The 11,043-nt window shown below is 41.4% G+C and overlaps 2 protein-coding genes across 5 annotated transcripts in view; one reads left to right on the top strand and one right to left on the bottom strand.

The window, feature by feature from the left end:
* A2ML1 (alpha-2-macroglobulin-like 1) overlaps positions 1-11,043 on the top strand; it is a 57,588-nt gene that overhangs the window by 41,304 nt on the left and 5,241 nt on the right. For both annotated transcript variants that reach the window (XM_011953424.1, XM_011953429.1), the window contains 7 exons: positions 913-987; positions 1,164-1,326; positions 4,883-5,097; positions 7,303-7,518; positions 7,689-7,816; positions 7,978-8,068; positions 8,586-8,654. In XM_011953424.1, the coding sequence (XP_011808814.1) occupies positions 913-987; positions 1,164-1,326; positions 4,883-5,097; positions 7,303-7,518; positions 7,689-7,816; positions 7,978-8,068; positions 8,586-8,654 (957 nt within the window). The remainder of the gene's footprint in view (positions 1-912; positions 988-1,163; positions 1,327-4,882; positions 5,098-7,302; positions 7,519-7,688; positions 7,817-7,977; positions 8,069-8,585; positions 8,655-11,043) is intronic.
* On the bottom strand, positions 2,703-4,073 carry LOC105519864 (NEDD8-conjugating enzyme UBE2F-like). Of its 3 annotated transcripts, none has more exons than XM_011953413.1 (3): positions 4,011-4,057; positions 3,580-3,897; positions 2,703-3,474 (listed from the first exon to the last, which is right to left on the bottom strand). In XM_011953413.1, the coding sequence occupies exons 1-3, from the start codon at positions 4,055-4,057 to the stop codon at positions 3,327-3,329; spliced, it is 513 nt and encodes a 170-aa protein (XP_011808803.1). In that variant the 3' UTR covers positions 2,703-3,326. The 3 variants fall into 3 exon arrangements, with proteins under 3 accessions (XP_011808803.1, XP_011808807.1, XP_011808797.1); XM_011953417.1 differs by lacking the exon at positions 4,011-4,057 and having other exon boundaries at positions 3,580-3,797; positions 3,876-3,995; XM_011953407.1 differs by having other exon boundaries at positions 3,580-4,073.

The following is an 11,043-nucleotide window of genomic DNA, read 5'->3' as shown; positions in this document are numbered from 1 at the left end:
CCTCAGCCTCCCAAAGTGCTGGGATTACAGGCGTGAGCCACCGCACCTGGCTGAATCTTTTTTATTTATTTACTTATTGGTTTTTTTGAGACAGGGTCTCACTCTGTCACCCAGGCTGAAGTGCAGTGGCATGATCATGGCTCACTGCAGCCTTGACCTCCCCAGGCTCAGATGATCCTCCTACTTTAGTTTCCTGAATAGCTGGGACCACGGATCCGCATGCCACCACACCTGGCTAATTTTTGTACATTTTGTAGAGTTGCGGTTTTACCGTGTTGCCCAGGCTGGCTTCAAACTCCTGAGCTCAAGGGATCCTCCCCACCGCCTTGGCTTCAAGCTGGGATAATAGGCATGAGCCACCATGCCTGGCCACAAACTATTTAATCTTGTTAAGTGTTTGTTTTCTTATCTATAGAATGAGGATAATAATTTGATTTGATATTTTTTAAAATTTGCTTTGATATTTCTGGGAAAGGCAATAAGCAGGGAAGGTCTCACCTAATCTCCCCTGGAGAAGGGGGCTGGGCGTTGTGCTGCTTGAGGGGAGCTGCGTGTGAGGAGGCTCAGATGCAGTGATGCGGCAGATTCTCTCCTTTTTCCTCCCTTCTTTAAACCTTTTATGCTCTTTAACTCCTCTCGGGTTTCTTTAACACCCACTCAGCTGAAGTCCACATGCTGCCTCCTGCAGGCTGTTTAAGGCTCTGCAGTTACTGAAGTCCAGCCTGTTCCCTCTTTGTGTGTCCTGGAGGCTTGAGCTGCAGAAAGCCTGTGGAAAGAAGAGCTTTCTTTATTATTTTTTTTCTTTTTAAAAATAATTCATCTATTCAGAGGGGATGCCATTTTGCAATCTCCACATAATTCTTGCAGCTGCTGCCTGCTGCCCTGACTCACTGTCTCCCTGTTTGTCTCTAGGGTGGTGTTGATGATGAGGTCTCCTTGACTGCATATGTTACAGCTGCATTGCTGGAGATGGGAAAGGAGGTAGATGTAAGTTCTCCTGGCTCCTCCTCTTGATACCCTCCTTCTCATGCCTATTCCTAGAGACACTGACCCATCTTTGTCCCTAGTCACCCTTTTAAGGTCAAGAAGGATAAGATGATTTCCTGATTACTTCCCATTTTTTAAGGAATGCCTTATAAGTTATGGTCTTCTTCACTTTTTAGGACCCAATGGTGAGCCAGGGTCTACAGTGTCTCAAGAATTCGGCCACCTCCACCACCAGCCTCTACACACAGGCCCTGTTGGCTTACATTTTCTCCCTGGCTGGGGAAATGGACATCAGAAACATTCTCCTTAAACAGTTAGATCAACAGGCTATCATCTCAGGTATGTTGGTCCTGCTAAGAGTTGTTTGAAACTGTGAACATAAGCTGTGAGTTATCTATCATCTCCTTAGTATCCTCTGTCCTACACATGAACTCTAGGATTCATTTTAGTAACAGTTATTAAGTCATAAAATCATTGTTGGGAGGTTTGTGAGAAACACATGCAAGTGCTCAAAGGGCATTTTTATACTTTTTTTTCTTTTTCTGAGACCGAGTTTCTCTCTTGTTGCCCAGGCTGGATTGCAGTAGCGTGATCTCGGCTCACTGCAACCTCTGCCTCCCAAGTTCAACCAATTCTCCTGCCTCACCCTCCCGAGTAGCTGGGATTACAGGCGTGTGCCATCATGCCCAGCTGATTTTTGTATTTTTGTAGAGAAGGGGTTTCACCATGTTGACCAGGCTGAACTCGAATTCTTGACTTCAGGTGATCTGCCCGTGGGATTACAGGCATGAGCCACCATGCCTGGCCACATTTTTATACTTCTAATGTGAAGAGAAACGACACTGAGGAAGCTAGTCAGAAAGTATATTGTCATTGTGGAATTACCCTTTTGGAGATCTTTGAAAGTTCTTTGATGTAGGACCACTTTAAATATTTTTTTAATTTTTATTTTTTTGAGACGGTGCCTTGCTCTGTTGCCCAGGCTGGAGTGCAGTGGTGCAATCTTGGCTCACTGCAACCTCTGCCTCCCGGATTCAAGTGATTCTCCTGCCTCAGCCTCTCAAGTAGCTGGTACTACAGGTGCCTGCCACCACACTGGCTAATTTCTGTATTTTTGTATTTTTAGTAGAAACGGAGTTTCACCATGTTGGCCAGGCTGGTCTCAGAATCCTGACCTAAAGTGATCTACCCTTCTTGGCCTCCCAAAGTGCTGAATTGTAAGCGTGAGCCATTGCACTTGGCCTGGACCACTTTAAATGTATTTAGAATACTATTTGAAGTATGACAGATCTTGTAATGCATTTCATTTATCTGACTGTATATTTAAAATTATTCTTCCAGGCAGAAATGCAGTCTCAGCCTTCATTTATATGAGTGTCATGGCTGAACTGTCCTCTCATAGGGGGCCGGCTAGCTTTTCCTCTTGTGTGTAAGAAGCTCTAGTCATGAAATGTGTATCTGAGACAATGGGACCTGTTGCACCATATATTGATTCATTGTGATGATCTCTTTTCCATTATCTTGTATTGCAGGCTCACATGTTTCCTGTTATATTCTTCCAATTAGATTGCCTTTCTGTGGCTACTTATTATCTCTAAAATTCTGTTTAATTAGTGTTCTTTTTTTTTTTTTTTTATTTTCTTGGTATTTCTCTTCAATAGTTGCTTGACCCAACATCTTTCTGTCTGCTCTATACAATGAAAATACAAACTAAATGAGAATAGAAAAAATAATTAAAGCATTAAATTGTACAAATTACAAATCTGTTCCAAAATATACTTACATTAAATAAAATACGCATTTCAATAAGAGATCTACAGTGAATGACTATGCATTCTGGGAAGCTTCACAACATCTAGGCAGGGCCAACATTCGTGAAAGAAGCTAAGAGATTTTGCATCCAATCACAGTTTGTAGCGGGTGTCTTATTGCCAATCTGCAAGTTACACTGAACACATCATTAGCATCGCTTGTGCAGAAAACCAATTTTGTTTGGGAAAAGGGAAAGCAAGCTCTGGCCTCAATTTTGAGTTCATTACAACTTCTTAAGAATTTCACCAACAGCCTATACAGTACAAGTTCAAAAAAGTAAACATGTTAAGGTAAGCAGACAACTCTTCAGAAGCCCAAACACATTTTCTTGCTGTATTTATGTTGAATTCTCCATCTACAATGAGCAGTCATGAAGATGGTCTTCTTCAGGGCAACATGGTCACAGGACCGGGGCAATCCAGGGGACTGAGAGGGAGCATGAGGACGGGAGAGGGGGCTACCTCTTGCTGTTTCACGTTAGAGACAAACTGTAACACAGTCCATGGGCCTGCAATCGTCCCCTTTTATCATCTGGCATAACGCTTGATGTAGTCATCCACTTTATTCCGGAAGTCCTCCTTGTCCCGCAAATGATGTTCTGCAGCTTCAATATTCAGTGGATCATCAAAATTCAAAAGATCAGTAAACAAAGAGTTTAATCCCCAAACGACATCCCTGGGAGGAGAGGCTCCGGAGGCAATGACAGCCATCTGAGCCCCAGGGGAGCAGGAGTCTGCCAGGGAGAGGGCTGGAGGAGAGGGCCACCTTCCAGGTAGAGACACGGCCTTTAATGTTCTTGTGGGAGCCCAGCCAGTGCCATCAATCGAATGTTCTCTCAGTAAACTCAGACATATTTCCCCTGTCTCTGTGATGTTGGGGTGCCAGATCTTGGTCAGGCATTTCACTTTGGGAGGCACCATGTTGTACGCATCGGGAACTTCAGTTTCAAACTGAAATTTTCCACCCTGGTAGTAACCCTCATCTGGGGTTACTGTTAGCTGAAAACAATGAAGCTTGTTTGGATCAGGAAAATGCACTTTACACGTACAAGGTAAATTAGCTTCAAGTTCTGCAACCTCTTTAACAAGCAATTTGTCTCTCACAGAAACCCTCCGAGTCGAGTCGGAGGCTGTGGCTGCCGTCTGGGACCCTTTGAGACCATCGTCACGCTTCAGTTTGCTTGCTAGCGTTAGCATTACTGCTGCCTTTACCCTGGGCTCCCCGAGACAGGCGAGGCGGGTCCGGCGCCCAACACCATGCCCGGCCCGGGCGGCTGCTGCTTAATTAGTCTTCTAACTTCTACCCTTCTCATTTCCATTGGTTATTTTATTTTTTCTTCAAGTTATCCATTAACTGTCATCTTGGCTGTCACAGAGATTTCTTTTGGTCTCATGTCCTTTTTTTTTTTTTTTTTTGAGACGGAGTCTCTCTCTGTCACCCAGGCTAGAGTGCAGTGGCGTGATCTCAGCTCACTGCAACCTCCGCCTCCCGGGTTCAAGCGATTCTCCTGCCTCAGCCTCCTGAGTAGCTGGGATTACAGGCATGTGCCACCACACCCAGCGAATTTTGTATTTTTAGTAGAGTTGGGGTTTCTCCATATTGGTCAGGCTGGTCTCAAACTCCCAACCTCAGGTGATCCGCCTGCCTTGGCCTCCCAAAGTGCTGGGATTATAGGCGTGAGTCACCACGCCCAGCCTAAATCTTTGATTAAATAAAATAAATACTGAAAAATTCATAAAACTGTAAGCAAACAAAAATTGCCCCCAAACACAGAGATTCTTGTAAGAAGCTTCTATTTACCTATTTCCATTAACATCAAAACTGACAAATTAACAAGGGTGGTTTTCATGTAATTGCTGGAGGCAGGAACATTTATTGATGCTTCTAGCTTTACACACACGTGCACACATGCATCCTTGCATTTACATCAAGGTCAATTAATCAGCTACATCTAAGACTTTTTTTCTACTCTGTTTAATTCTCAGTTGGTACTTTCTCTGCTCTAAGATGCTGCATTTACAAACTGAATGTGGGAAAGCCAGCTCCTTCTAAGGACATCCTAGTTATGTTTCTTTTTCCATAGGAGAATCCATTCACTGGAGCTACAAACCTACTCCATCATCGAATGCCAGCCCTTGGTCTGAGCCTGTGGCTCTAGATGTGGAACTTACAGCATATGCATTGTTGGCTCAGCTTACCAAGCCCAGCCTGACTCAAAAGGAGATAGCCAAGGCTACTAGCATAGTGGCTTGGTTGGCCAAGCAACGGAATGCATATGGGGGCTTCTCTTCTACTCAGGTAAACAGCCTGTTCTCCCACTGCCACTTAACAGGTAGAATTAGATCTTGTATGGAGATAGAGGAAAAGGTATTGTCCTTGCCCTCTCGGTCCAGGGTCTTAGACAGGAAAAGCCTGTGAAAAATATATAGAAGTATTCATAAAATGGGTTATATGAGCACATAAATAGTACCAGATGCATTTAATTTTCTTTTTTGTTGAGTGTGAAACACTGGGGCCAGGCATGGTGGCTCAAGCCTGTTATCCGAGCACTTTGGGAGGCCGAGGCAGGCGGGTCACCTGAGGTCAGGAGTTCGAGACCAGTCTGACCAACATGGAGAAACACTATCTCTACTAAAAATACAAAATTAGCCAGTCATGGTGGTGGGTGCCTGTAATCCCAGCTACCTGGGAGGCTGAGGCAGGAGAATTGCTTGAACCCGGGAGGCGGAGGTTGCAGTGAGCCGAGATGGTGCCATTGCACTCCAGCCTGGGCAGCAAGAGTTAAAACTCCGTCTCAACAATAACAACAACAACAACAACAACAATTTTAACTTTGTTTCAGAAAGATTAATTAGCCACTTGGTGTGTGAGATAATTTAGAAGAGAGAAACGTTGGACTTGAAGAGATCAGGAGACTGTTTTATCTAGGTTAGGGGTAAGGGGAAATTGGGAAATTGAATGAATGGTGTGGCAGTAGGGAAAAAAAAGAGGGGTAGAATTGTATGATAAACTCAAATCATAAAAAAATTATTTTAGATTATAATGAAGAGAGTAGTCATTAATTTATTTATTCTGAAAATATTATTAAATATCTACCATGTCCAAATCACTTTGATGAGGCTACAGAAGTAACTAAGAAAATATATTTCTTGTCCTCATGAAGATTATAATCTGATTTGTTGAAATTGGCCAATTTCACTGAAGATATAACATGTAAATCAGACCTGAAAGAATGAACATCTTTTAATAGATTGCATGTTTGGTAAAAATGTTAAAGGCACCAAGTTTAAATGTGGTAATGACCTAATTGAAACTTAAAAAATTATAGGGTACTATGCCTCCCTGTTTCAGGGAAATGCTTGGCCAAAGATCAGAAAAGACTCCTTTCTTCTTGCTCGGTCCTAAAAAATTATAATATATAATAATATTTTTGGAAAGCAGTAGGTGAAATGTTTACAACTCGCAGTGACAGGTATATGTCAGAATCATTTTTCAATGAAATCCTTGGCTATCACAAGAGGTCATATATCATATATTACTCACACTGGTTTTTCAGCTGACGGTGAGGTCCCTTTCTTTGAATTGTCTCCATATGTTCAAGCAGTAAAAAACCTCCCTGGCTCCAGTCCACAAAGGGTAAACAAAAACTGTTTGTAGATGACCAAGCTGCACAGATAGAACTTCTTCACGGCTTCACCAGGGTGGGTGATCTGTCTTCCTGTTTTGTAGGACAGTGATAATGTCGAAATAAGAATGTCTTTTTCATTTGTGAGATGAAGAAATAGGGTTTTTTTTTTTTGTAATAGATATTTTACACAGTATCAAGCATGTAGAAGTTTTCATAACATAGAGCGAGATATGACAATTTTGTTGAACACTTTATTCATTTTTCTTTGCCCTTGTAATTTATATTAATTATGTTTTCAGAATGAAACAGTTCAAACGTCACTGTACCAGGCTCACTTAGTGACAGTTATCTGTCTTATTCCCAGAGAAATAAAAGATTGTCACATGGTGTCATGGCTAAGAAGCCAGCCTGCAAGGAAGGACTTTCCTAGCTCCCTGATGCTCCTTCCAACTGTGAGGTAGAAGATCATCGCACAGTTAAATGACGTCATAGGCTGCAATTTCTAGGGCTATCATGTTAATACTGTTTCCTCCCCAAAAAGGAAGCTGTAAAATATATACTGAACAGTTATCCACTTGCTTCTAGCAATAACTCATTCTGAAGCTGTTTGATTTCTGAATATGAATTGATTAGGTTAACCAAGTAACCTATGGATGTTCAGTAGTACCTGTTGATGGTGATTTTCTATAAAAGCAAGCTACTGTGATTTCTATGTCAGCTTCTCCAGAGAAGGTGGGTATAGTTCTCTAAATACTTAGAGGAGGCATCATCCAAGCCAACTAACAACAACCACATGTGTGGGTTATAGAGAGTTATTCAAGGTTAATTCCAATGACTCACAAAATGGTAAGTATATGTTTGGTTGTTTCCCTCAGGATACTGTAGTTGCTCTCCAAGCTCTTGCCAAATATGCCACTACTGCCTACATGCCATCTGAGGAGATCAACCTGGTTGTAAAATCCACTGAGAATTTCCAGCGTACATTCAACATACAGTCAGCCAACAGACTGGTATTTCAGCAGGAGACTCTGCCCAATGTCCCTGGAATGTACACGTTGAAGGCCTCAGGCCAGGGCTGTGTCTATGTGCAGGTAAGTAGAGATCCATGAGAAGGAATGTACATTGGGAAGGAGAGTCTGAGGGCATCTTCCCCTTAGGCCTTCTCTCTCTCTCTCTGTTTCTCACTTGTGAGAAAAGTAGTTTGAACTGTACAATCTTTAAAGTTCTTTCCAACTCTGATTTGGCTATTTCTTCCTACCAGACAGTGTTGAGATACAATATTCTCCCTCCTACAAATATGAAGACCTTTAGTCTTAGCGTGGAAATGGGAAAAGCTAGATGTGAGCAACTGACTTCACCTCGATCCTTGACTCTCGCTATTCACACCAGGTGAGGAAAGCTGGGGTGATGGTGGCCGGCAGAGCACCTGGTCTGAGGAGCTGAGGTGGGACACGTGTGCGTGTGTGTGTGCGTGTGTGTGTATGTGTGTTGGGGATGCAGAGTGCACTGAAGTAATAGGCTCACATGTGTTTTCTTCTTCCTGCTCTCAGTTATGTGGGGAGCCGTAGCTCTTCCAATATGGTGATTGTGGAAGTGAAGATGCTATCTGGGTTCAGTCCCATGGAGGGCACCAGTCAGTTAGTAAGTTACTTCTGTTTTCTTCATTTATCTAGCTGTGAGGGGACCTGACAGTACAATAAAAAAAACTGGTAAAGTGGGCATCATGGCATGTGTGTGTATATATACACACACACACATATATACATGGCATGTATATACATATATATATGTAGGTATATGTATGTACATTTGTAAGAAAAGTTGTTTTCATATATATATATGGCATCCATATACATGGTGTGTGTATATATACATATGTAGGTATATATACATGTATCTATGTGCATATATATACCTGTGTGTGTATATGTATATATATACACACACATACACACAAACTCATGATTGGATTATTTAAATGGGCTGCAAGGTTGTAGCAGACATATGACATGCAACTTGTAATAGTCTCGGTTCCCTTTTCCTACCTTTTCCACAGTATGTATTCTTTCCTTGATCATGGCAGAGTTTTGGAAGAATACTGTAGGGGATGGGGAAGGCTCTGGCTCTTAGTCTGTATTTTTCTCCCTCTCTTATTCAGCTTCTCCAGCAACCCCTGGTGAAGAAGGTTGAATTTGGAACTGACACACTTAATATTTACTTGGATGAGGTAGGTATTCAGGAACTAGATCAAAGAACTGGATTGCTTATGGATCTTCGACTTCTCTTCTAATCTGTATATATGGGTGTCACACACATGGGGATGAGGGGCCTGGGAGTGAGTCCACACCCTGCCATGAGTTCTGCCTCCATGCTGGTATACCCTAAAACAGCCCACTGTGCCTCTAGAGGAGCCGTGTCCAACAGACCTCTAATGTGAGCCATTTACGTCGTTTAAAGAGTTCTGGTAGCCACATTTAAAAAGTAGAGGAACAGATGAAATTAAATTTAATGATATATTTTATGCAAGCTTATATACCTCAAATATTTCCATTTTACTATACAATTAATATACAGAAGTATTAATGAGATATCTACATTCTTTTTTTTTTTCTGTATCACACCTTTGAAATCCAGTATGTACAGCACTGTCAGTATGTCTCAATTCTGTCTGGCCTCATTTCAAGTGCTCAATAGCCACAAGTGACATTGCAACTCTAGAGTATGCTATAGTAGTTAATAGCAGAAGCTCTGAAGCCAGACTGCCTGGGCTGCAATCTTGGTTCTAGCACTGGCTGTGTAACTGGACAAGTGGTTGAAAGTTAGCTGTAAAATGTGTGTGGGTAGGGGTCAAAATAGTTATCTCTTAGAGTTCTAGAAAAAACTAAATTATTTAAGACATGTAAAAATATCTAGAACTGTACCTGGTACAGAGTAAGCCCTCATTACTCTATAGCCATTTGTATCATTTTAACATAATGTTAATATTACATAATGTTAATCAGACATTGTATATAACCTTTCATTTTAATAAAACAAGAAGTTCTCAAGGACTAACAACGTTCTAAAAATTGTTAACAATGCTCCTTTTCATGATATTCCACTCCACACAAGGAACAAAATTATCCTTATTGTATATAACCAACAGACAGGAATATCCCAAATCAAAAGATGCTGTTGTTAGTAACATCCATTTCCAACCTCCTGCCCACCCACTAACCCGATCATCTAACTGTGTTTCCTATCTTCTCGGGAGCCAGGGTTTTGTTCACGTTGTGTGGGCCGTGTATAGCTTCTTTTGACATAGCTCGGGTTAGCTTATCAGGCACTACCCTGTAATCATGATGTTGTGGTTTAAAACTTTGCCAAGTTTCTGATGCTTTCATACATGACTTATTCAAGTCTTACAGCAACCGACTGAGACTTGGAGAGAGAGAGTGGCTTGTCCGAGTCATACCATCTGTCCGTGTCTAGGGTGGGAGCAGAACCTGGGGAGTCTGATTTCTATGACACCATGCCTGAGACGGTGATGAACTGCTTGCTCCTCAGTGTGTCCTGCCAAATCTGCCAGTAGGCTTCTAATCTGAAGCATCAGGTCTAATGGTCTAAAAGCCAGTGCTAATGATTGTATCTGTGGTTATTTCCTCTTTTCTGTGTATCTTCTCCCTTGTGGTCTTGATCAATTTCACCAGAGGATGACCTTATTCACATATATAGTCTTCCTTATTCTTTAATGAACTTGTACTATAAATGTCCCTCTAGGTACATGCCATCCCTGTCCCACAATCTCAGACAAGTAGTGTTTTCATTGTCATTCACTTATATGTCTTAATTTGTTGGGAAACACATGAAAGTTTTAAAGCCATCCTTTTGTTCCTGACATCTAATTTTGTTGCATTATGGTCTGAGAATACAGTCTTCATGATCCTGATTGCCTGGAATGTGCTAAAGTTTCTTCCATGACCTAATCCGTGATCTGTTTTTGCAAGTGTTCAGTGTGCACTCCAAAAGAACATCTATTTCTTTTCTCTTGGGCCTGGATTCTGATCTAGAAGTCTGAGATCATTATTTCTGTTCATGTGTTTGATAACTCTGCTTATTTTTCTGCTTGATTTAACAGTTTCTGAAAAGCATATGTTAAAATATCCAATTATGATGGAGTTTGTTTCTTTGTTTGTTTAGTATTTTTTGGATAGAGACAGGGTTTCACCATGTTGGCCAGGCTGGTCTTGAACTCCTGACCTCAAGTGATCTGCCCACGTAGGCCTCCCAAAGTGCTGGAGTCATAGGTGTGAGCCACCGCCTCCAGCCTGTAATTATGGTATTTGATTTATCCATTTATCCATACATTTTTGACTGTCGTTTCCTGATATATTTGAGACTATATAATTAGATACATATATTATGAACATATCTTCTTATTAAATTTTCCTTATATTAGTACATACTATCCTTTCCCCATTACTATATATGTGTATATATTTATATCATATACTTTTGCCTTAGATTCCTACACCACACATGCACACACACACACATTTTTTTCCTTGCCTTAGATGCCATTTAGTCAGATATTAAAACTGCTACTAGCCAGCTTTCTTTTTTTTTTTTCTTTTTCT

The sequence above is a fragment of the Colobus angolensis genome, unplaced genomic scaffold (assembly GCF_000951035.1).
Source record: "Colobus angolensis palliatus isolate OR3802 unplaced genomic scaffold, Cang.pa_1.0 Scaffold11, whole genome shotgun sequence".
In the NCBI taxonomy this organism is placed as follows: Eukaryota; Metazoa; Chordata; class Mammalia; order Primates; family Cercopithecidae; genus Colobus; species Colobus angolensis.
This window is presented reverse-complemented; position numbering and strand designations above follow the sequence as displayed.

What these genes read in the sequence shown, in the direction of transcription:
- LOC105519864 (XM_011953407.1), bottom strand. Translation starts at nt 3,995, where the DNA reads ATGCTAACGCTAGCAAGCAAACTGAAGCGTGACGATGGTCTCAAAGGG. An exon ending in ACAAGAACATTAAAGGCCGT is followed by an intron (nt 3,475 to 3,579) that starts GTCTCTACCTGG and finishes CTCTCCTCCCAG; the next exon opens with GGATGTCGTTTGGGGATTAA.